Source organism: Raphanus sativus, chromosome 4 (genome assembly GCF_000801105.2).
Source record: "Raphanus sativus cultivar WK10039 chromosome 4, ASM80110v3, whole genome shotgun sequence".
NCBI classification, from domain to species: domain Eukaryota; kingdom Viridiplantae; phylum Streptophyta; class Magnoliopsida; order Brassicales; family Brassicaceae; genus Raphanus; species Raphanus sativus.
Window position 1 is genome coordinate 32,818,051 of NC_079514.1, and position 22,350 is coordinate 32,840,400.

The 22,350-nt window shown below is 34.5% G+C and overlaps 7 protein-coding genes and 1 pseudogene across 7 annotated transcripts; 4 read left to right on the forward strand and 4 right to left on the reverse strand.

Annotated features, from left to right (window-relative positions):
* Positions 1–2,472: 2,472 nt before the first annotated feature.
* Positions 2,473–3,529, reverse strand: LOC108853503 (protein MIZU-KUSSEI 1). Its single transcript, XM_018626919.2, has one exon. The coding sequence runs from the start codon at positions 3,407–3,409 to the stop codon at positions 2,645–2,647; it is 765 nt and encodes a 254-aa protein (XP_018482421.1). The 5' UTR covers positions 3,410–3,529; the 3' UTR covers positions 2,473–2,644.
* A 5,145-nt stretch (positions 3,530–8,674) lies between these two features.
* Positions 8,675–9,555, forward strand: LOC108853133 (elicitor peptide 6). The gene is made up of 2 exons (XM_018626588.2): positions 8,675–8,940; positions 9,225–9,555. The coding sequence occupies exons 1-2, from the start codon at positions 8,743–8,745 to the stop codon at positions 9,318–9,320; spliced, it is 294 nt and encodes a 97-aa protein (XP_018482090.1). The 5' UTR covers positions 8,675–8,742; the 3' UTR covers positions 9,321–9,555.
* Positions 9,556–9,956: 401 nt separating this feature from the next.
* On the forward strand, positions 9,957–11,221 carry LOC108850760 (F-box/kelch-repeat protein At2g22050). The gene is given in 1 exon segment (XM_057007532.1): positions 9,957–11,221. A coding segment is annotated over 1 exon segment (1,152 nt). The 5' UTR covers positions 9,957–9,974; the 3' UTR covers positions 11,127–11,221.
* Positions 11,222–14,926: 3,705 nt separating this feature from the next.
* Positions 14,927–16,057, reverse strand: LOC130511306 (uncharacterized). Its single transcript, XM_057008227.1, has one exon. It carries the CDS (start codon positions 15,995–15,997, stop codon positions 14,927–14,929), a length of 1,071 nt encoding a protein of 356 aa, XP_056864207.1. The 5' UTR covers positions 15,998–16,057.
* A 680-nt stretch (positions 16,058–16,737) lies between these two features.
* On the reverse strand, positions 16,738–19,578 carry LOC108853155 (uncharacterized). The gene is made up of 5 exons (XM_057008229.1): positions 19,519–19,578; positions 18,788–18,982; positions 18,559–18,696; positions 18,328–18,438; positions 16,738–17,005 (listed from the first exon to the last, which is right to left on the reverse strand). Exons 1-4 carry the CDS (start codon positions 19,576–19,578, stop codon positions 18,337–18,339), a joined length of 495 nt encoding a protein of 164 aa, XP_056864209.1. The 3' UTR covers positions 16,738–17,005; positions 18,328–18,336.
* On the reverse strand, positions 16,907–17,919 carry LOC130511307 (glutathione S-transferase T3-like). The gene is made up of 2 exons (XM_057008228.1): positions 17,227–17,919; positions 16,907–17,005 (listed from the first exon to the last, which is right to left on the reverse strand). The coding sequence occupies exons 1-2, from the start codon at positions 17,917–17,919 to the stop codon at positions 16,907–16,909; spliced, it is 792 nt and encodes a 263-aa protein (XP_056864208.1).
* Positions 19,579–19,677: 99 nt separating the features above from the next.
* LOC108850761 (putative F-box/kelch-repeat protein At2g41360) lies at positions 19,678–20,268 on the forward strand. The gene has a single exon (XM_018624239.1). It carries the CDS (start codon positions 19,678–19,680, stop codon positions 20,266–20,268), a length of 591 nt encoding a protein of 196 aa, XP_018479741.1.
* A 1,173-nt stretch (positions 20,269–21,441) lies between these two features.
* Positions 21,442–21,530, forward strand: LOC130512246 (small nucleolar RNA snoR134; annotated as a pseudogene).
* The last annotated feature ends 820 nt before the right edge of the window (positions 21,531–22,350 follow it).

Genomic DNA, 22,350 nt, shown 5'->3' on the forward strand with positions numbered 1-22,350 from the left:
ATTTAAGCAAAATAAATTGAATAGCAATTAGTAATTTCTTAATTGATGTATAAAACTTTAAATATCCATATTTAGAAACAGAAAAAGTACTAATTAGCAATTACAACATAATTACTGAAACATAAAAAATTATGTTGTTTTAAAATTTCCGCATGATCTTCTACTACAAGCACTAAGTTTGATATGTATCGGTTTAGGTATTTTATTCGGACTCGGAAATACAATTTGAAACCAATCCGAAAAAAAAAAATTATCTTATTGGATATTTTTTATTTGGGCCTATGAATTTCGGTTTAGATATGTATTTTTCTTGAAACTTGATGTAATACCCAAATAACTCAAAATTTTATACATAATTATTTTTCAAGATTTTAGATAATTTTTCAAAAATTAAGTTCAAGTATTCAGAGTAGTTTCGCTTTATTGGGTAAAATACTGAATTTATATATTGGTATTATAATACTAAATATTCAAACTAAACTATAACCAACAAAATTAGGTATTAAACGGTTTTGTAATTAAAATTCAAACCAATCTGAAAACGATATAATCGATTCAAGAAAGAACCAAAAATTTACATGTACTTCCATGAATCCGAATATACATACCTAACCATGTTGTTTTGACCCGAATATACATACCTAACTACACATACATTAGTTGTGTAATTTCAAAATAAAGTGACTATTGTAATATTTGATCCGACCTAAACTATCATAGCATAAAATGCATTTCCAAATCTTATAAATTAGAATGTACATGCACAAAATAGCTACAGATATATGTTAGCAACAGTATGCATTAGGCAAGTCTAAAAAAATCATCAGAATCATGTTTAATCAATCAAAACCAATCAAAATGAGTAATGTCTACTCTGTCTTGTGAGCTGCCCCTATTTGATTTATGACTACTAGTTAATTATATTACTAATAGTAGATTTAGATAGCTTGTTCTTAACAAAATTATAAACTCTAAAATAGCAATATACAATACATTGTAAATGTAAGAGGCATATAAAATGTTGAGTTGAAAAGCAGTAATATATTTGCTTACATATAGAGTAAAGTGAAAATTTACTGCAGAATAAGAACATCATTATATCAATGTTTTATCTCTTCTTGTACTGAGATAACAATGTTTTCTGCTTCTTGTAATGAATCTTACTTATATTGTTGATGTTGACAGAAGGAAATATGTGGTAGTAGGGTTTAAGGACAAAATGTGTGTCGTTTAAACTAGCTAGCAAGACATGTAGTCTAGAAAAAATATAATTGGTATTGGTTTACATGGTGTATTGTTAGTTTATAATGAAATAAGACTCAATATCAATTAGGCTTGCTAAAAATGGTATACAATTTACAATTCTTAAGATTTGATATAGTTTATTCTAGTTGAACATGGTATGTTGTTTCATGTGTCTTTTATAATTCAATGCAGAAAAAAACAGACTATTAAAACTTGTTTACCAAAGTGAATCACATTCGAAAGTAGAAAGAATCATATATATTTTGAAATTAAATTCTTGAAAGTTTATAAACTCAACAAATATGAAATATCAATATACACCGAGAAAAAGGTTCACTTTAGTAATACATCCCGAATCAAAACTGTAACCGTAAACCAGAGGTGTTTGCTACTGATGATGTTTAAAAATGAGTTTGATTGATATACATAAATTTCATGACAAATATCTAATGTTTGTTCTTTATGTAGATTTTAACATTAGTTTCATTTGTTTAAAACACTATTTTAAGCAATAAATGCACAAAATTTATATGTTATTTCCATTCTCATGCTTTAGTTTACAAAAAAATAGGAAAATATTTTAAATTAAGTGTGTGCTGAATATATGTATATAATCATAACAATAGTCACGTTATTTTGAAATTATACAACTAATGTATGTGTAGTTATATATAATACATTATTCAGTGATAGTATTGATGATTAGGATTTTCATTAAGCTTGTATATATGGTGTTTATTTCTTGTTAATTGTTTCATAGATCATATGAAAATTATTTTGATTTTTATGCATACATTGATATATTATCTTACTCATGAGTATACATGTGAAATTGTATTAATGTGTGTGATGATTACATTGTAGACAAAGGAGAATCAAGTTTGTTTGATTATAGCAAACTCATTTTATCAACTTTGCTTATATTATGTAAGCATATATATTTTCATTCTTTATTATCACTCTTTTTGTTGTTGTTCTTTTACGGTTTTGTGGTTTCTCAATGATATTGGTGGAAGCTTTTTTGTTTCAGTGGTTTGATCAAATGATTCATGCATTAATCCTTTTACACCAAGAGATATGTCATATTGTCTATGTAATGGTCCTAGTAATTTGTAATAATATAATTGATAAGAAAAATATAAAACACTCATCAATTTTATAAAAGCAAAGAAAATCTGAATAAATGTGCATGTAATTAACCTGAAATATTTTCTTATAAATCATCCTAAATAATACATCACATTCCTAAAGAATACGTCCCATATGCACACATATCATGCAACGATCATATATAATCACGTTTGAATCCACAAACCGAGATCTATCTCCGTCCCGGCCACCGTCCGTCCATATACAATCAAGAACGTTCCACAACAATGTCTCCGACCATTACATCAAATCAAACTCTTACGAAGAAGATACTAAGCTCTGGTCCATTGTTCCCTTCGGGACTCAACATATAAAATGTCTCTGAATCTTTAGACCCAACGACACGCTCAAAGTAAGCCCTCATGTAAGCCATCTCCGAGTCAGGTCCTTCAGCCTCCGAGTTCCCCGGCAAAACACCAGCACCCATCGAAACCGGTCTCAACAACTCCATCACGTTAAGATCTTCCTCCGTCGCGTCACGTTTCACACCGTACCCTGTTTTCTTACCGTTACAATACATTGTCCATAGCGGCTCGTCCATTATCTTAACCTTCTCTTTGTCAGCTCGTTTCTCCGTCTCTAAAGCGATCCTAACCATTCCTCCGCTCAGCTCCTTTTGTAGCACCATTGTCTGCATTGCTAGCTCGACGACGAGAGACGGTAAACATTTAGAGTTTTCTTGAATTGAGAGGCTTACGCGGCCTTTACGGTATCCAAACAAGGTCCCCGAGACTCTTGACCCGCTTGACCCGCTTCGGTGCTGGTCGGGTAAGCTACCGCCCGGGAGGACCGGGATTTTGCAAGCCGCCGGGGTGATGATCGGGAAAGAACGAAACACGGAGCGGAAGACACGGAAGACTTTCTTGCCTTTTTTCTTGTGTTGGTGAGATGGTTCGAGTAACGTGACGGGCTGACGTGGAGCTGGAGTTGGTGTGGGAGACGCTGAAGGGGTTGAATATGAGTCGGTGGAGGAAGAAGCACCGCTTACCCTTGGCTTTGGCTCCCCCATGGCCATTTACGACGGAGACGTCCACTAAGATACGACAGCGTTTTTGTTGAATAGTTTTGTCTTTCTATTCGAGAAAAAAAAAGATTTAACCAACTAATTCACATTTGTTTTCTTTGGCTTTTCCTTTCCACCACACCTTTGAGTTTTTTTTGACATACTATTTTTCTTAGAAATTGGAATGGTTAAATATTTGTGTTCACATTTGTAATAGTTTATATATAGTTGTTTTTTTATTTTTGAAGTGTGATCAGCCAGCTCTATGCTCTATTTTAAGAAGCTGTTAATTTCAATTGATGTGAAAACAAATCAACCGACAGTTACCAATAATAGTGAGAGATACATCAAGCCGTAGTTGTTTGTATAGGTCAATGTTCAACTGTTCAAGTGTAATCTGCTGTAAATCGTCTAAGTCCAACTTGGTGTATACTGGATCTTGCAAGTTTGTTACCACAGTTTAACCCAACCACGGTTAACTGAATTAAGAAACTGAAAATAAATAAAAACAATAACAAGAAGTCGATGAATGATTCAATATATTACAATAGCATATTGGTATAACAAATAAAAGTTATTTTTAGGCTGTAACAAAAGAAGACAATATAAAAGACTGAGAAAATAATAAATGCGAACATTTATTTGTGTTTTCGTAAGAATGGACTCTCTATTTAGCAAAAAAAAAAAAAAAAAAAAGAATGGACTCTCTATTGCATAAGGAACATTGGTCCAAAGAGGTAAAGAGGACGACCAAAAATAAAGATACACTAGATCGTGACCCGCTCGAGCGGGTGTTAATTTTTTTTATCTTTATTCGTACTAAATGTTATACATGATTGCTATGTGTATTAATTTTAAATTTTGAGAAATAAAAATGTGTTTAAATGTGTTTAAATAAATAATGTGTACTAATGTGATTCCTTTGGCACGCTGCTGCAATCTTTACACCATATAAAACAGAAAAAGAAACAGATTTATAAACCAATAGAATAGAAAAAACTTATAAAAGCTGAAACAAATGCAAGTACAGATTCATCTGAGAGGATGCACTCAAATGTGTCGTCTCCAAAACCGGTGTTTTGTTTCCAACAATGAAGAACTTTAACTCGAATTTTCCAATTGTTTCTTAAAGGTTTCACACCATCTATCATAACTAAAGTGCTAGGTTTCGACATTGTGTTTATTTGGGAGTTTTTGTGAATGTCGTATGGTGAATAAGAAGTCGAGTATATATAGACAAATTTTTGTGAAGTGAAAAAGAATATTTCACATTCAATTAAATCAACCATAATAAATAAAAATATCACAATTTGATCGACTCCTAGATTTTCGTTTGGATAAAATATACTTGGAGAAGGGGATTTTCCATAACTGATTATTTAAACAACTTGGAGAAGGGTTTTTCTATAAAAGAATATTGACTGTATTTTTAAAGGAAATGAATATCCGATAATCAATTACATTCACCATAGTAAATACTAAGAACATCGATTTTATTGTTTCCTAGATTTTAGGTTTGATAGAATAAACTTGGAGAAGAATATTTTCTATAACTGATTTTTAAAACTTGCGATATTATTAAATCTGATATTGTAGGCATGTTAAATCAACTTGGAGAAATAGTTTTGCTATAAAAGATTATTTAGTGTATATTTTAGAATTGAGAGATTCAATTTTTTAAAGGAACAATATGGACCAATCTTAAGATGAATTATATATAATTGCAATATAAACAAACAGATGCATTATATATAATTGCAATGTGAACCAATCTTAAGAAGCTGAATGAGTGTGAGCATGATGGTTTTATTATAAATACTATGTCTAATTTGTATATGATCATGGCAGGGATTATGGTTGCACATTTGAGTTGATCTGATATATTAGTATCTAATTTCTATGTATGTGATGATTTATATGTATCTTAGTATTCTTACTATATATATATTATATATAATTTCAATATGGACAAAAAGATGAATGGTACGTATTTCATAGGAATGGTATCTATATATTATATATATATATATTATATATAATTGCAATATGGACAAACATGTGAATTATGTATAATTGCAATATAATTGTAAGATTTAGTTTCAGAGCAATGGTACGTATTATATTCTTAGTATATAAATCGACATGTAATAATGGTACGTATTAAATCCATATGTAATAATATATGGAAACCGTATATGGTATGTATTATAAATAAGGGATGGTGTTTAATTTAAATATAAGAGGTCCACCTCTAAAATCCACCTAGAAGAAGTTGTAGGGGGTGTATTCAACCGAGAATTTTAGGTGATTTGTATTAAAATGTCAAATCCACTGTTATTCAAACATGAATTTTAAAAACTCATTTAAAATCCACTGTTATTGAACTTGACATTTCGTAAAGTACTCTGAAATCCACTGTTATTGAAAAAAATTTAAGTTGTGGAGTTTTAAAGTTTTGAGGTGATTTTAGGGTGTTTGGGTGGAGTTTATTAGTTAGAAAAATTAAAACTCAAATCCCATGGTTTTAAGTGATTTTCTAGAGTAGTTTAACAAAAATCACCTAAATCTCTGTAACTTATCAAAATCATCTAAAACTCCATTAAAAATTAAATCACATCCAATGTTAAATTGAATACACCCCTCGTAATGTTTATGTTTTAATAAGATAGATTCTTAGTATATAAATCGACATGTAATAATGGTACGTATTAAATCCATATGTAATAATATATGGAAACCGTATATGGTATGTATTTTAAATAAGGGATGATGTTTAATTTAAATATAAGAGGTCCACCTTTAAAATCTACCTAGAAGAAGTTGTAATGTTTCTGTTTTAATAAGATAGATAAGCAACAATTATGAGCAGTAAGGAAAAAAGCTCCATAACTTACACAACTACATATGAATATAAGATCTTTTTTTTCAAAGATGAATATAAAATCTTTTTTAATTGTTATCTTAAGAATGCACTAGATGTGAATCACAGAAGCCTTGATGAAGAAGAAAGGTAAACAGAGACAATACTTAACGCTTTCAACTTGGTTTTGATATTATAACGAAGAGACTATATATACACAAAGGTAAAGGTGATGCCCTAATACACTCCTACACATGATTGGAGAGTCTCAAATCTGTTCCTTGTCGTGATGCAGTGAGCTGGCCTTGAGGCCGTTGCAGACGTACGCTTTGGCTGAGTGTTGACGGCCTGTGATGACGACTCAGATAACAGCTTTGTCGTCACACGTTCTTGGACTTTCTGCATTTCATCAATGGGCCTAGCTGAAGCTGATGTCGTGGGCTCAACACTGGGCTCAATACTGCTAATACACCCCCTCAAACTTGGTGGCGGGGGATCAGAGACACCAAGTTTGCTTCTCAGACTGTAAAAGGCTTCTTGACCGAGTGATTTTGTGAAGACATCAGCTAACTGCAGTGAGGCTGGAATGTGCTTGACTTCCAAGGCCTTTAGTGCTACTCTCTCCCGCACATAATGGTAGTCTACATCGAAATGCTTCGTTCGTTTATGAAACATGGGGTTTGCAGTGAGGCACACGGCTGAGAGATTGTCACAGAGCAGAAGAGGAGTTCGTTGTTGTTGCAGATCCATCACTCGTAATAAGTTCTGCAACCAGACAATCTCAGAGGCAGCAAGAGACATGGTTCGATACTCTGCCTCAGTTGATGACTTAGAGACCGTTTCATGTCTCTTAGCTGACCATGAGATTACATTTGAGCTGAGGAGAGTGCAGAAACCGCCTGTGGATCGTTGAGTGTCTTTGCATCCAGCCCAATAACTATCGCTGTAACACACAAGAGTAGAGTGTGTGTTAGCTTTGATAGTGATCCCCATGTTTACAGTTCCTTTAACATAGTGAACGATACGCTTCAACAGAGAAAAATCAGAGACACTTGGAGCATGCATTCGCTGGCAGATGTAGTTCACAGAGAATTGCAGGTCAGGTCGAGTCAAAGTAAGATACTGCAGCTTGCATGCAATAATCCTGAAGTAGGTAGGATCCGAAAAGAGCTCAGTTTGACCAGGAACTTTGTCAAGTTTCAAAGGGAGAGGGGTAGGCATAGGAGCACAATCTTTCATACCGGCATTAACCAAAAGATCAGTAGCATATTTGGCTTGATTGAGAAACAAACCATCAGAGTAGTGATGAACCTGTATGCCAAGGAAATAATGCACTGCACCCATGTCCTTCATGCGAAATTTCTTGCTGAGTTGATCCAACAGAGACGCTAACAGAGCATTATTGTTCCCAGTAATCACCATGTCATCAACATACAACAAAAGATAAATGATGTCGGAACCGTTGTGATAGCATGTGAATCACAGAAGCCTTGATGAAGAAGAAAGGTAAACAGAGACAATACTTAACGCTTTCAACTTGGTTTTGATATTACAATGAAGAGACTATATATACACAAAGGTAAAGGTGATGCCCTAATACACTCCTACACATGATTGGAGAGTCTCAAATCTGTTCCTTGTCGTGATGCAGTGAGCTGGCCTTGAGGCCGTTGCAGACGTACGCTTTGGCTGAGTGTTGACAGCCTGTGATGACGACTCAGATAACAGCTTTGTCGTCACACGTTCTTGGGCTTTCTGCATTTCATCAATGGGCCTAGCTGAAGCTGATGTCGTGGGCTCAACACTGGGTTCAATACTGCTAATACTAGATATACTCCAGTTTTCTACTTCATGTTCGTTTGAATTTGACTTCCTTTAAGGTATTGGCTTCATTTTATTTTGTTGTTTATTTGTTTTAGTCCTATTTCAATTTATAAGCCAAACGAGTCCGTTTGTAACAAAAATTTTGAATAAAGAAACATTTTCATTGAAAAATATATTCCAGTTTTCTACTTCATGTTCGTTTGAATTTGACTTCCTTTAAGGTATTGGCTTCATTTTATTTTGTTGTTTATTTGTTTTAGTCCTATTTCAATTTATAAGCCAAACGAGTCAGTTTGTAACAAAAATTTTGAATAAAGAAACATTTTCATTGAAAAATATCTCAACTAAATCTTGATAAACATTTCTTCAATTTTTTTTACTACGTTGTATTTGCTGTTCTTTTGCAGGTGGTAAAATTATCAATTTCCCTCCGTTGAATTGCTTATGGGGGTTAGTTGAATTGTCACCCTAGTTTTTTTATAATTAAATTTAATGAAATATATAATACTATGAATAGAAAAAAAAAAGAAAAAAAGAGGTATTAAATGCAAAACAGTGCATGTGTGTGTAAGAACACAGAGAAGCAGGTAAGGTCATATGAGACACAACACTTAATGCATTGAGCAGAAGAAGAATTAAGTAGAGAAAATAGAGAACAGAAATGGAAGTTAATGGAGAAAAAGAGAGAAGAAGTAGAAGAGAAGATGAAGAAAAAGAAGCTTTTCTCAACTCTCCATGTTCTGCCTTTCACAAAACTGTTCAAGCCATATTGAAATGTCTTGGTCTTGAGTCATCATCAATATCACCATCCTCATCATCATCATCACCATCATCAGAAGAAGACTATGGAACTGAATTCGTAAGCTCTCTATGTTCTCGATCTGCACAGCTCATTTTTATCTTATGGATCATACCACTCAATTTATATATATATAAGAACATCAAGTGAGATTAGAAGCCAATCTAGAGCATAAAGTGTTTAGTAAGCTTAACATACAAATTAAGTACGTAAGCGTACAAAAGAGGGGGTTTAATAAATATAAGAAAGTGAATTTAAAAATATAGGAATTAAACCCCTATTGTATTTGACGTTGGAAGTCATTGATATGTGTGGTAAAAGCTATATTTATGTTGATGAAATAGGTTCAAGAGACAGGATTTGTGGCGATGGTAACAAGACTGGTAAGAAGGAGACCAAGGCCACCTTACAGCTCAGGACACCCTGGTCAAATCGACTGATTATGATTAAAGACTTGTGTGTCTTCGTGTTTGTATGTCTTCTTCATGTTTAAACTCACTTTATGTTCTAATGTCTTCAGGCCGTCTCCATGGGATGGCGGTCTAGAAAGTACCTAATCCAATAAAATAAGAAAAATAAAGAAGTTTCGAGTTTACAAAGGTTTTAATTTCATCCTCGTATATACAAGAAGAAAAAGCTAGAGACCATCGAGACAAAATTGTGCACAGACCGTTGTTTTTCTTGTTTCAGCTTATTTATCACTTACTGTTATTTTTCTTCCTTTTCTCTAGCTAATGTCCTTTTGTTCTGTGTTGTTTCTGCAACAAAGTTTCACATCATTTTTGGAACAAATTATTATTTTTTTTCAAAATAATTCATGATCAGACTTTAGAGATCAAAGAATCTAACTGATTTTAAAATAATTCAATTGAAGATATAAATATTACATTTCAAAGTATTTAAAGGATTTAATAAAGATTTTAATGCATTTGGTAAATTAAATGTAAAGCCGGCTTTCACAAATTAAATAATTTATATATGGAGTAATATGAGAATAAAATTTTGGGAACAAGTATTATTGACGCCTATATAATAAGTGGTCATACTAGGTTAATTATGGTTCTTCATAGGTTTCATCTCAACAACATTACACGATGTGTAGCGCCTCCAACCCTGAACAACCACCACCGCAGAAAAAAAACCATCTTTTGTCATTGCCTGAAGATATCATATTAAGCTGTCTTGCCCGTGTCCCAAGAAACTGTAACCTAAACGTCGCTCAAGTCTCCAAAACCCTAAGAACCTTTGTTACTTCGCCTGAGCTCAACCGCATGAGATCCCTCCTGCACAAGAGTTCCCTTTATGTATGTTTCGACAAAATTAACCAATTCGGTAAGTCGACCAACCGGTGTCTTACTCTTGAGAAAACTTCAAACGAGTATCGATTGGTTCTGTTCCCTTGTCAACGTCAGCTTTTTATGGACCATTATTTAGCCGTCTCTGTGGGATCAGATATCTACTTACTCTCGAAATACTTCCAATATCCATCTAATTTTTGGATTCTTGATACTCGATCTGGAAAGCTTAGCCAGGGACCAAACATGAAAGTTGAGCTCAGGGATGAAACCATGGGAGTAATCGATGGTAAGATATACGTGATGGGTTTTGATAGACTCGACGAGGTTTACCAGAAGATCCAAGTACATGTGTTCGATCCAAAATAAAAAATTTGGAAATCTGAGGGGCAGGAGAAACTGCCACCATCTACGTGGTATCGTAATAAGAAAAATATTATTACTGCTTCACTGGAGCTAAAGATTTACAGGGTGGAAGCTGGTCAAATCAGTGTATACAACCCAAGAAAAGGTGAAGGAGAGCGAATGGTTCGTATGGTAAGTAAGAGAGTACTGGTTGAATCTAATAATCGAGAAGGTAGAAGAATGCATATTCTACGTGAAGCAACGGATTGGGTGTGTGTGGTGGAGAATGTTCTCTATGCTTGTTATCGCACTAGTGGGTTAATATGGCTTGATACCAATGTCAACGTTTGGAGAAGAGTGGTCAGTCGTTACGCCGTGGAAGTGTGTCGCTTAGCCGAGCACGCAGTGGGGGAATACGAAGGGAAGCTAGCGGTTTTTGAGTTAATTAAGCATGGCCGAATCGATAATACTAAGAGTGTTAAGATGTTCCTGTTCTCGTTCCATAGAGTTGGAGAGAAGATGCTTGGGACAATCGAGTGGTCTGGTATTGTAGCCACAGACCTATCTTTCGGTAGATTTTTGCATTGCTTCGGAACGATCATATAAACAATATGTGTTCTTTTGTTCAGTGGAATGCCAACTAGAAACAACGATTTATCATGGAAAGAGAGAAAATAATAAAGGCCAAAAAGTGTATTTAATGTGCATTTTTAAATTTCTTGTGATCTTGCTATCTCCCTATGCACCTGACGGAATATACAAACAGAAGATTAAGCTAAGATCTCACGACGATAACCCAAGGTTCATCATATCGATCGTGTGTATCAAAGAGATTCATCGCGTGTCACACAAGCTTCCAAAATATTTAGCATGCCTCTCTCACAACCTCCGTATGGACCGTATCTCACAAACTATTGTTTGAAACACAGACTTCTCCTGAACGTTACCTATCAGTCCATCTGTGTGCACTGTTTAGTTGGTTGGGACTGATATTCGTAGCTCATATGATTAGTATAATCTTGATGAGGAGTTGAATGGTATGCCAACTAGAAATGATTTATCATAGGAAATATGAATAGTAAAAAGGTCCTTTGTATCATCGTTAATTAAGCCTCACCCTCCTAGTAACGTTTCCGTGTCGAACTCATTCCTTAATATGTACGCAAAATTGGTGATCCAATGATGCCAAAGGTTGTTTTGATAGAATGGTGGTTAAATACATCTCAAGTTGGAATGCTAAATTGTTACGTTACACATGCCGGGTCGGTCAGATCGATCTTGCTGTAGCTAAAATAAGAAAATCTTTGAAATATGGGATAGTTGAAGAGAGAACAAGGGGTTATGCTGCTGGATTCGAAGTGAACCACAGTATTTTTACCATGGCTAGGAGTTAGATGCAGTTCATCTCTTCTAGTCTCTTAATTTCAGAGCTATTTCCTCGGATTTGGATTTGCCAAACCGAGCCTTAAGTTAATTAGAACTTCCCGGTGGTCCAGTGGAAAGTTTCTAGTTTGGGAGTTCTAAAAATAGTAAAATACATATATATATATCTATATATCTCTATAATATTATTTGAGAAGTCAGTTTACTATGTGTCGCGCTCACGTTAACTCTCACAATGGTTGATTACATTGATACCCTTAATAAATTAAAAGTATTACATTTATTACCTATTATGTTTTAAGTTTCCTTTTTGAAATTTTCCATATAACATATATATTAAAAAGGAAAATTTATAAATTTTAAAAATCGAATTTAAAAACGAAAATATATGTATATATAATATGATTCATTAAAAAGGAAATTTCACAAGATAGTAGTATTCTATTTTAAAAATATTTTTAAATAACATAAATTATAATTTTGAAGTCATAAATACTTACTTTATATCTATTGCTTCTTAGATGAAAATATATATTTGTATATAATGTGATTTCATAAAAATAAATTTCAGAAAGATAATCTTGATATTAAAAAAGAAATATTATTTATTTTAAAACATAATTTTAAACAATACAAAATATATATCTATCTATAATATAATTTGAGAAGTCAGTTTCTTATGTGTCGCACTCACATTATGCACTCTAATATATACCCAAATGATAACTAAATCAATAGTAAAAATAACAAAATCGAGTAGATTTAACATAACACATGCAACTTAATATATTCACAACATGAGTAACTCGACTAATCCAACTTATATCTAATATCATAGATTAAACTACAATAATAATATATAATTTTATGGTAATAATTAATTTTATAAATATAAATTATAGAATGAGTCAAAATATATTAACAAATGAAAATAAAATATTAACCAACTGTTACAATTTAGTTTTTTTGTAAAATTTATATATGTAAGCATGAGACTTGATAATATCATCGTTATATTAATTTATTGAATTTGGAATTCGACACTTTAGTTTATCTTTTATTTCATTCTAATCACAATATATCTTAATTTAAATATAATCAACCTAAAATATATTTGCATATAAAAGATAACCAACCAACCGAGTAACCTAAATGCAAATAATAAATTAATCAAAATTTAATATAGTTAGAATAAAAGATATTATAATTGAATTCAAAGAAATAAATGCAAATCAATATATCCAAATGATAACTAAATCGACTGTAAAAACAACAAAATTGACAACTTATAACATATCTAAAATCGAATGTCTAATTAAAGTAATATAATATTATTAATATAAACTATGCATACAATTATAAATTAATATAAAATTAAAAATAAATAACAATTCATTATTATAGTATTACTATATAAATACTTATACCCGTGCATGAGCACGGGAAAATCACCTAGTTACATATATAATATATACCTATACATATATGTACTTTCAGAACTTTTGAGCTAAAACCTCCCATTGGAGTTGTTCTTATGATTTCAGTTTGTGTTTATATGTCTTCTTCATGTTTAAACTCACTTTCTGGTCCTAATGCCCTCAGGCCGTCTCCATGGGGTGGCAGTCTCTTTAGAAAGTATCTAATCCAATAAAATGAGGGTAATAAAAATAAAGAAGTTTCGAGTTTACGAAGGTTTTGATTTCATCCTCGTATATACACGAAGAAAAGGCCTTAGAGACCATCGAGACAAAATTGATCATAGACCTTTGTTTTTCTTGTTTCAGCTTATTTATCCTGTACTGTAATTTTTTCTTCCTTTTCTCTAGCTTTCTGTGTTGTTTCTACTTTCTACTGCAAAGTTTTTCATCATTTTTGGGAAAAAAACAAATATTTTTTTATATATTTTAAAAATATTTAATCCTACAATTTTTAGGATTTAGTAAAGATTTTAATGCATTTGGTAATTGAATGTAAAGCCGGCTTTCACAAATTAAATAATTTATATATGGAGGGTAATATGAGAATAAAATTTTGGGAAAAAGAGTATTATTGACGCCTATATAAGCGGTCATACTAGGCTAATTATGGTTCTTCATAAGTTTCATCTAACATACACAATGTGTAGCGCCTCCAACCCTGAACAACAACCACCGCAGAGAGAAACCCATCTTTTGTCATTGCCTGAAGATATCGTTTTAAGCTGTCTTGCCCGTGTCCCAAGAAACTGTAACCTAAACATCGCTCAAGTCTGCAAAACCCTAAGAACCTTTGTTACTTCGCCTGAGCTCAACCGCATGAGATCCCTCCTGCACAAGAGTTCCCTTTATGTATGTTTCGACGAAATTAACCAAATCGGTGCGTCGACCCACCGTTGGCTTACTCTTGAGAAAACTACGTACCAACGAGTATCGATTGGTTCTGTTCCCTTGTCAACATTACCCTTTTATGGACCGTTCTTTAGCTGTCTGTGTGGGATCAGATATCTACTTCCTCTCGAATAACTGGCAATATCCATCTGATCTTTGGATTCTTGATACTCGATCTGGAAAGCTTAGCCAGGGACCAAGCATGAAAGTTGTGCTCATGAGGGAAGCGGTGGGAGTATTCGATGGTAAGATATATGTGATGGGTTTTGATAGATTCGAAGATCGTGACGAGAAGATGCAAGTACATGTGTTCGATCCAAAATCAAAAATTTGGAAATCTAAGGGCATCCGCGTTAGTGAACCCCTTGATGGGGTTCATAAGATTTTTTTATTACTTTTTTGGTGGGACCGTGAACAGTGATGAATCTCTATCTATTGTCCATCTGCATTAGTGAACCCGAAAAAGGAATTCTTAGGAATAAAATAATTTTTTTTTTTTTTTGGTTTTTAATACTTTGATGATTCATAAATAAAATAAAATATATAGTAAATTTTTAAAAAGTTATTATTCAATACAATACAATGATTATTGATTACATAAATTTTTTATTTTTAAGTTTTTATTCAATACATTGACAATTGACCAACATACAAAGATTATTCATCAACATTACCAAATTTTTGCCATATATTTTCAACTAAATCAGCTTTTAAACGAGCATGTATTTGTGAATCCCGAACCTCATTGCGAATGACACGGGTGATATTACCGATATTAAAACTTGTTGTGCCTTGCACCTGGGAACTTCTGCTTGACTCTCCTGTCTCGAACTCAGATGTATCAATTTGACCGTATCCGCTTCGTTCGTTCTCTACTATCATATTGTGCAATATGACACAAGTTCTCATAATCTTTCCTATCTTTTTCTTGTCCCATAGTAGAGCTGGGTTTCTAACTATTGCAAACCTCGATTGCAATACTCCAAAAGCACGTTCAACATCTTTTCTGGTGGATTCTTGATGTTCAGCAAATAGTGATGCTTTTGGACTTTGAGGAAGTGAGATGGATTGGATAAATGCTGCCCAATTGGGATATATTCCGTCAGTAAGATAGTACGCCATACGATAAGTGTGGTTGTTGACCTTGAAATTAACTTTCGGTGCTCGGCCTTCTTCAATGTCTTTGAAAACTGGTGATCGATCAAGAACATTGATATCGTTGAGGGTGCCCGGTAATCCAAAAAATGCGTGCCATATCCAAAGATCTTGTGATGCCACAGCCTCTAAAACAATTGTCGGCTTCCCTGAACCACGTGCGTACTGCCCTCTCCAAGCCCTTGGGCAGTTTTTCCACTCCCAATGCATACAATCGATGCTGCCTATCATCCCTGGAAACCCGCGTACCTCTCCTATATCGAGTAATCGTTCGAGGTCCTCCGCTGTAGGTCTTCTTAGAAACTCTTCGCCAAACAATTGTATTATCCCATCAGTGAAATTTTCCAAACATAATCGTGCAGTACTTTCACCAAGTCGAAGATATTCGTCATACATATCTCCCGATTGACCATATGCGAGCATACGTATAGCTGCCGTACACTTTTGAAGTGCAGATAGCCCGTACCTTCCATGACCATTTCTTCTTTGCTGAAAGTATGGAACTTCAGTGCTTAGGCGTTCGACAATGCGAAGGAACAATGGCCTGTTCATTCGAAAACGCCGCCTAAACATTTCTGGTTGGTATGTTGAATTTTCGTTGAAATAGTCGTTCCATAGTTGATTGTGTCCTCTTTCCCGCTCTCTTTCGATATAAGCTCGTCTCTTGGCTTTTTGACTTACCATTGTGTCAATGTAGTTATCAACTACTTCGTCGACCATTTCTTCTATAGCTTCATCTGCTTCATCACTTGATGAGTAAGTGATTTCTTCACTTGAAGACATTGTTGAAGCAATTCACCGAAATTTTATTTCTCTTTTTCTTCCTACAAATGCCAAAACGAAGAAATTTTATATCTTTTTAGAATTTTTATATGATTATAGAACTTTTATATGATTATAGAATTTTTATATGATTATAGAACTTTTATATCTTTTTAGAATTTTTATATGATTATAGAAATTTTATATCTTTATAGAACTTTTATATCTTTAAACTTTTTATCTGATTATAGAAATTTTATATCTTTATAAAATTTTATATCTTTATAAAATTTTTATATCTTTAATACATATAGTTATAATTTTAATACTTATCGTTATAAAGTGAACATTTATGTTAGAAAAAAAAAGAATTGAGAAAGTTACTAGAATGGCAAAGACAAGGGAGAGCAGAGTTTGTTGCAAAGTGACCAATGAGATATGCTTCTTGCAAGAGTTTGTTGCACAAAGAGAAAGCAAAGATATATGAGAGAAATGAGAGTTTGGTGCACAAAGAGAAAGCAAAGACATAGTTATATATATAGAGTTTTTGGTTTCACCCGTGAGGGTCAAACATACATGATTGAGAGACATATCGGGTACATACACCCGTGAGTACAAAACAGAAGAAATAAACTAAACATACATGATTGTTTAAAGCCGTGATGGAAAGAGAAGTGTAGAAACAAACAAAATCTACACTTTCCCGTGATTGAAACAGACCTACACTACTACCCGTGCCTCATAATACAAACAGACTGAACAAGGATCCACCTCCACACGCATCCACCTCCACACGCATCCACCTCCTGCAACCGCGACCTGCAAAAAAAGAACACAACAGAATCAATAAACAAGTATAAAAGAACACAAGTATAAAAGAACACAAGGTTCGCACAAGTTCAGACAAGTATAAAAGAACAGGTTCAAAGAAGTATAAAAGAACAGGTTCAAACAAGTTCAGAACAACAGAATTAAAGAAAAAAATTAACCAACTAACCAAATCAGAGCATTTCAGCTATGAGCTTTTTTTTGAGACACACTTCTTCATCAGAAAGTGTCTCAACTTTTCTGCCTAGCAGGCGTTCAAGTAGCTTCTGTTTGGCAATGTATTTTTTCTCAGCTAGTATGGTCTCTATCTTATCAAAAGCTGCTTCTTTCCCGTGCTTCTTGCGTTTGGCTGCCTTTATACCAGGAGGCCTCACATCTTCCTCCTCACCGACGTCCTCCACAGGGTCCTTCCTTTTCTCCTTCGCACCTTCTTTGGAGAGAACGTTTGATCTCCATTTTTGATCAAACCTCAGTTCCCTCCAACAATGTTCCATGGTGAACTTGACTTTATAGTCATTCAAGAAGATGTCATGGGCCGCCTTCATGACATCATTCTCATTAGTGCCACTCGCTTGCTCCCTCAATGCGGTTTCATGGCTTCCGACAAACCGGTTGACCTGCTCATTCACTCTTCCCCACCTCTGCTTACATTGACCCCATGGTCTAGGAACGGAGCCAACGAGCTGAGGGCTAGCATTGAAGTACTCTTCAATTCTCTTCCAAAACGCCCCTGCCTTCTGGTCAGTACTCACTATGGGATCCTTGCTAGTGTTCAACCAAGCGCTGATCAGCACCACGTCTTCCTTGGTTGTCCACTTTCGCCTTTCCACCGGTCTAGGAACCTCAGAACACCCTATGTTGATTGTTTCACTGTTGTGGGAAGCTATTAGGGAAAAAGGATCCATTTTGGTTTGCGATGTGTTTTCAGAGTTGGTTGCGGTTTTAAAGTTTGTGTGTGTTTCAGATGTGGTTTGTGTGTTTTAAGATGAGGATTGCCTATGTTTTATACTAGTTTTGGCTTTCAAAGGACAAAAAATTAAACATACTCTAACAACCAACAATTCATTATAGTTAATTACACTACAACTAGTTCACAGAGAGCATTCATTATACACATCAAATCAGTTTTAAACAAGTCGACCATTCATTACGCAACTAACCAAAATACAATTAATGAAAAAAATTCAAGTTCAGCTGTACTACGAAATCTACTTTACCTACTTCAGTTCAGTTGCACTTCTACTATACCTAGTTCAAGTCTAGTTAATTACACAACAACTACAATAAATGTTCTAGTTCAAGTTCAGTGTTACCTTTTGTTTTTAGTCGAAGCAGGCCTTCTCCAAGCGTCCAACCTGCACAGTGAGGTTATAAACCTCAGCGTTCAGGTGATCAACAACCCCCGTGAGGCCTTTAACCTCTGCCTGGACATGGAAACAAATAGAGACAATGTGTTAGTGAAGTAATAAAATGAAAACAAAAATATGACAGAGAAAATAAAATCTAAAGAAAAAAATGACAAACAAAAAGAGACAAGACTTTACCTCCAGTCCCTCAATCTGTTGTTTGAGCTCCGGCACCCACTTGATCAGCTGCTCAGCCTCCTCCACACGCTTAGTCAGGATTTCGAGTTGCTCCTGGACACCAATCACCCAAGGCTGCCGATAGTGTAAACCATCACCCTTGTTGACAACAAAAACACAAACAGATATCAGAAACAAATAGTATAACAGATAAATAAACACAAACAGATATGCTAGAAGAACATCTTACCTCGTAGTGAATGCACGTGAAGAACCGCTTGCCAGGAAGAGTGTCGTCGTGGTCCTTCCCCCTCACCTCGTTAATTATCCTCCCACCACAGGGACACCTCGTCGGAATCCCATACTCAGAATCAGCCACGTATCCCACCATATTCATGTGCTGCTGTTGCCTCTTTGCCTCACTTCTATCTTCACCGGGATCCATCTGTAACAAAAAAGAGAACAAGATGAACAGTTAGTAAAAGAAACCACAAAGTCGAGTAAAAAATAAATCACAAACCGCATGACAATTTCAAACCGCATGACAATTTCAAACCATAAATCGAAACCCACATATCAATTTCGAACCCTCCCTCGAAACCCCCAAATCGATTTTGAATCAACGAACCCTAATCGAGTAAAAAAGAAATCACAAACCGCATGACAATTTCAAACCGCATGACAATTTCAAACCATAAATCGAAACCCACATATCAATTTCGAACCCTCCCTCGAAACCCCCAAATCGATTTTGAATCAACGAACCCTAATCGTTTAAATAAAAGGGTAATCGTTTAAATCAAACGGTGAAACCCCTCGAAACTAACCTGAGATCGTCGAGGAGATAGTCCGGCGTCGGTTAATCGTCAAAAGCTCCCGGAGTCGGCGTCGCTTGAGAAATCGCCTCCGAGAGAGACAAACCCTAGTTTTCGAAAAGAGAAGAGAAAATGAGAGAGATCTCTCGAAACCCTGTTTTCTTACGCGTAAACGCGATAGAGCGTGGCCACTGGAAGAGCGACACGTGCCTTGAACCCGTATCATACGGGTTCAGTGGGAAGGATCGGTTCATCGATTTAAACCATATTTTTCATTTATTTTTCACGATTGGGCCTATGAACTCGAGCCCACGAACTCGTCTAAATGCCTCAATGCACATGCCCTAAGGGGCAGGAGAAAGTGCCACCAAGAATGTGGTATAGAAGTAATTTTAATATTATTACTGCTTCACTGGATCTAAAGATTTACAGGGTGGAAGCTAGTGAAATCAGTGTATACAACCCAAGAGAAGGTGAAGGAGTGGAGATGGTTCATATAGTAAGTAAGAGACTGGCTGAGTCTAATAATCCGAGAGAAGGTAGAAGAATGGAGAGGCTACATAAAGCAATGGATTGGGTGTGTGCGGTAGAGAATGTTCTCTATGCTTGCTATGACAGTCGTGGGTTAATGTGGTTTGATACCAAGGTCAAAGTTTGGAGAAGCGTGGTCATGAGTCTTTACGCGTTGGAAGCGTGTCGCTATGCTAAGCACGCAGTGGCGGAATACGAAGGGAAGCTAGCAATTTTTCAGTTAATTAAGCATGGCCGAGTCGAGAATACAAAGAGTGTTAAGATGTCATTGTTCTCGTTCCATAGAGTTGGAGAGAGGATTCTTGGGAAGATCGAGTGGTCTGGTATTGTAGCCACAGACCCATCTCTCAGTAGATTTTCGCATTGCTTAGGAATGATCATATGAGAATAATGTGTTCTTTTGTTCAGTGGAATGCAAACTAGAAACGATTTTACCATGGAAGAAAGAAAATAATAAAGGCTAAAAAGTGTAATCTAAAATTTCTTGTGATCTTGTTCTCTCTTTATGCACCTGAAGAAAGATAGTTTAGTCTCTTGTATTTTCTTATGCACCGTGGGTTAATAAGTTTTGACCTTGCTGGAGCTGAAAGTTTTCATGGTGGAATGTGGTAGAACCAGTGTATACAATCCGAGAGATGGTGAAAGAGAGCGGATGGTTCATACGGTAAGCGAGAGACGTTCTCATCATGGACTGTGTGTCAGATCAGATTGTGTATTTATGGTTTCTCACAAGTTGGAAACTGATTTCTACAAAACTATCTTACGACTAGAATGGATGGTTGAAGAAAAAACTAATATAAATTTGATGAAAATATTGCGAGTGTCATGCTTCCAAAAATCAGATTAGGCAGCAACTCGATGTAAAACAGTTTAAACGATTTATAGAATCAAGTTTTACATTGGTTAAAAATCAAATATAAATTATTTTAAATCTGTTCAATTAATTAATAATATTAATACAAATTCACAAATTTATCTAATTTCTTTTGTTTCATAAATCTACTTTTAACAGTTTATCACAATAATTTTATATTTAAACTCAAAAACTAAAAATAAATATCATACAAATATAAAATATATAAAAATAAATTAATAATTTGTTAATGCTTAGACAAGGCTTAGGCTCAGAATGATCCACCTAGCCACTATTTCACTAGAAAATGTCTACATGGAAATTGCATATCAAACTGCTGATGGACAAAAAAAACTGAATGAAAAAAAAACATACAAACAAAAAACTAAAGAAAATACCGACTTGATATAAATATCAGGAAATACAAAGTGAAACAGAAGAAGAAAAAACGGAGATGGGAGAAAGAAATTCCAGAACAGCATGTTTATCATTCTCATGCTCAGCTCAAATCATCTGCAATGTTGGGAGTTCAAGAAAACAATCCAAACATAACTTCAGACAAGAAAAAACGAAAAACATGGAAAGAACCCAATCCTCCTGGTCATATAACTCAAAACAAGAGGAAGCAAAGAGACAAACATCAAAACTAAATGAGAACCAAAACTAAAATTAAAATCAATAAAAAACATATATGAGAAACAGCCAAAGCTCCTGCTAGATTGGTGACATTCGTGTTGCAGTTCTGTCTCAAATCTTATATATGGCTTAACTGTGTCAAAGCAATGTCTAGATTTCATATTCGTATTGTTTATTTTAATAGTTTGGCAAAAAAAAAAAGAAACAGCACGAGCAGTTCATTTGGAAAACATTAATACCAAAACCAGAATGAGAGACTGAGGGAAGGATAGTAAATGATAAGATCATAAAACTCAATGCAACAGTAAAACGAACATAGCCAATAAACCCAACAACTTTCATCCCGACCATCACCAACCTTGCACAACCAATAAGGAAAGTAAAAACGAAATGGCACTAAAAACCAGAAACATGGAAACAAATAAAAGAAAACCAAAACAAGAAAAGAAAACAAGAGTCCAAGTAAGACTCACTAATATTGATTAAGGCCGTAGATGACAATGCTAGCCTACCTCAAAAAACTAATTTAAGTATTCATTACAGTCATCATGTCAGCTGAAGGTCCGATGCTACCACAAAACACTAACTAATCCATTTTATCTGCGTAATAAGTAACAAATTACGAATCATAAAAAAAAAATTAATAATTACGGATCATGCAACATATGTATATCCAAAGACACTAAGATGAGCACGGACACCGCTACATGAGCATCTCCAACAGACCCTTATCCCCTTATTTTTTAAGAATTTTTGCATTCCAACGGATCCTTATCCCTTTAAATTTTAAGGGGGTGAATAGTAGACCCTCAAATTTGAGAGGGCACTGTTGAGACCCTTAAAACACTGTTTACTTTTCACTTTAGTCCTTCTATTTATATATATCTTATGATTGTATACTTATAATTTTTATGAAGCATTATACTATTATAATTATACTAGCACTTAAATATATAATTCTGATCTTATAAAATTATT

Bases quoted from the DNA above. Each gene is read 5' to 3' on its own strand.
- LOC108853503 (XM_018626919.2), bottom strand. From the start codon at position 3,409: ATGGCCATGGGGGAGCCAAAGCCAAGGGTAAGCGGTGCTTCTTCCTCC.
- LOC108853133 (XM_018626588.2), top strand. From the start codon at position 8,743: ATGGAAGTTAATGGAGAAAAAGAGAGAAGAAGTAGAAGAGAAGATGAA. The intron at 8,941-9,224 runs GTAAGCTCTCTA...TTGATGAAATAG, and splicing joins AAGACTATGGAACTGAATTC to GTTCAAGAGACAGGATTTGT.
- LOC130511306 (XM_057008227.1), bottom strand. From the start codon at position 15,997: ATGTTTAGGCGGCGTTTTCGAATGAACAGGCCATTGTTCCTTCGCATT.
- LOC130511307 (XM_057008228.1), bottom strand. From the start codon at position 17,919: ATGGATCCTTTTTCCCTAATAGCTTCCCACAACAGTGAAACAATCAAC. The intron at 17,006-17,226 runs GTGTGTCTCAAA...CTTTTTTTGCAG, and splicing joins AGACACTTTCTGATGAAGAA to GTCGCGGTTGCAGGAGGTGG.
- LOC108853155 (XM_057008229.1), bottom strand. From the start codon at position 19,578: ATGATACGGGTTCAAGGCACGTGTCGCTCTTCCAGTGGCCACGCTCTA. The intron at 18,697-18,787 runs GTAAGATGTTCT...GTTGTCAACAAG, and splicing joins TCACGTGCATTCACTACGAG to GGTGATGGTTTACACTATCG. The intron at 18,439-18,558 runs GTAAAGTCTTGT...TTCCATGTCCAG, and splicing joins AACAGATTGAGGGACTGGAG to GCAGAGGTTAAAGGCCTCAC.
- LOC108850761 (XM_018624239.1), top strand. From the start codon at position 19,678: ATGCCTCAATGCACATGCCCTAAGGGGCAGGAGAAAGTGCCACCAAGA.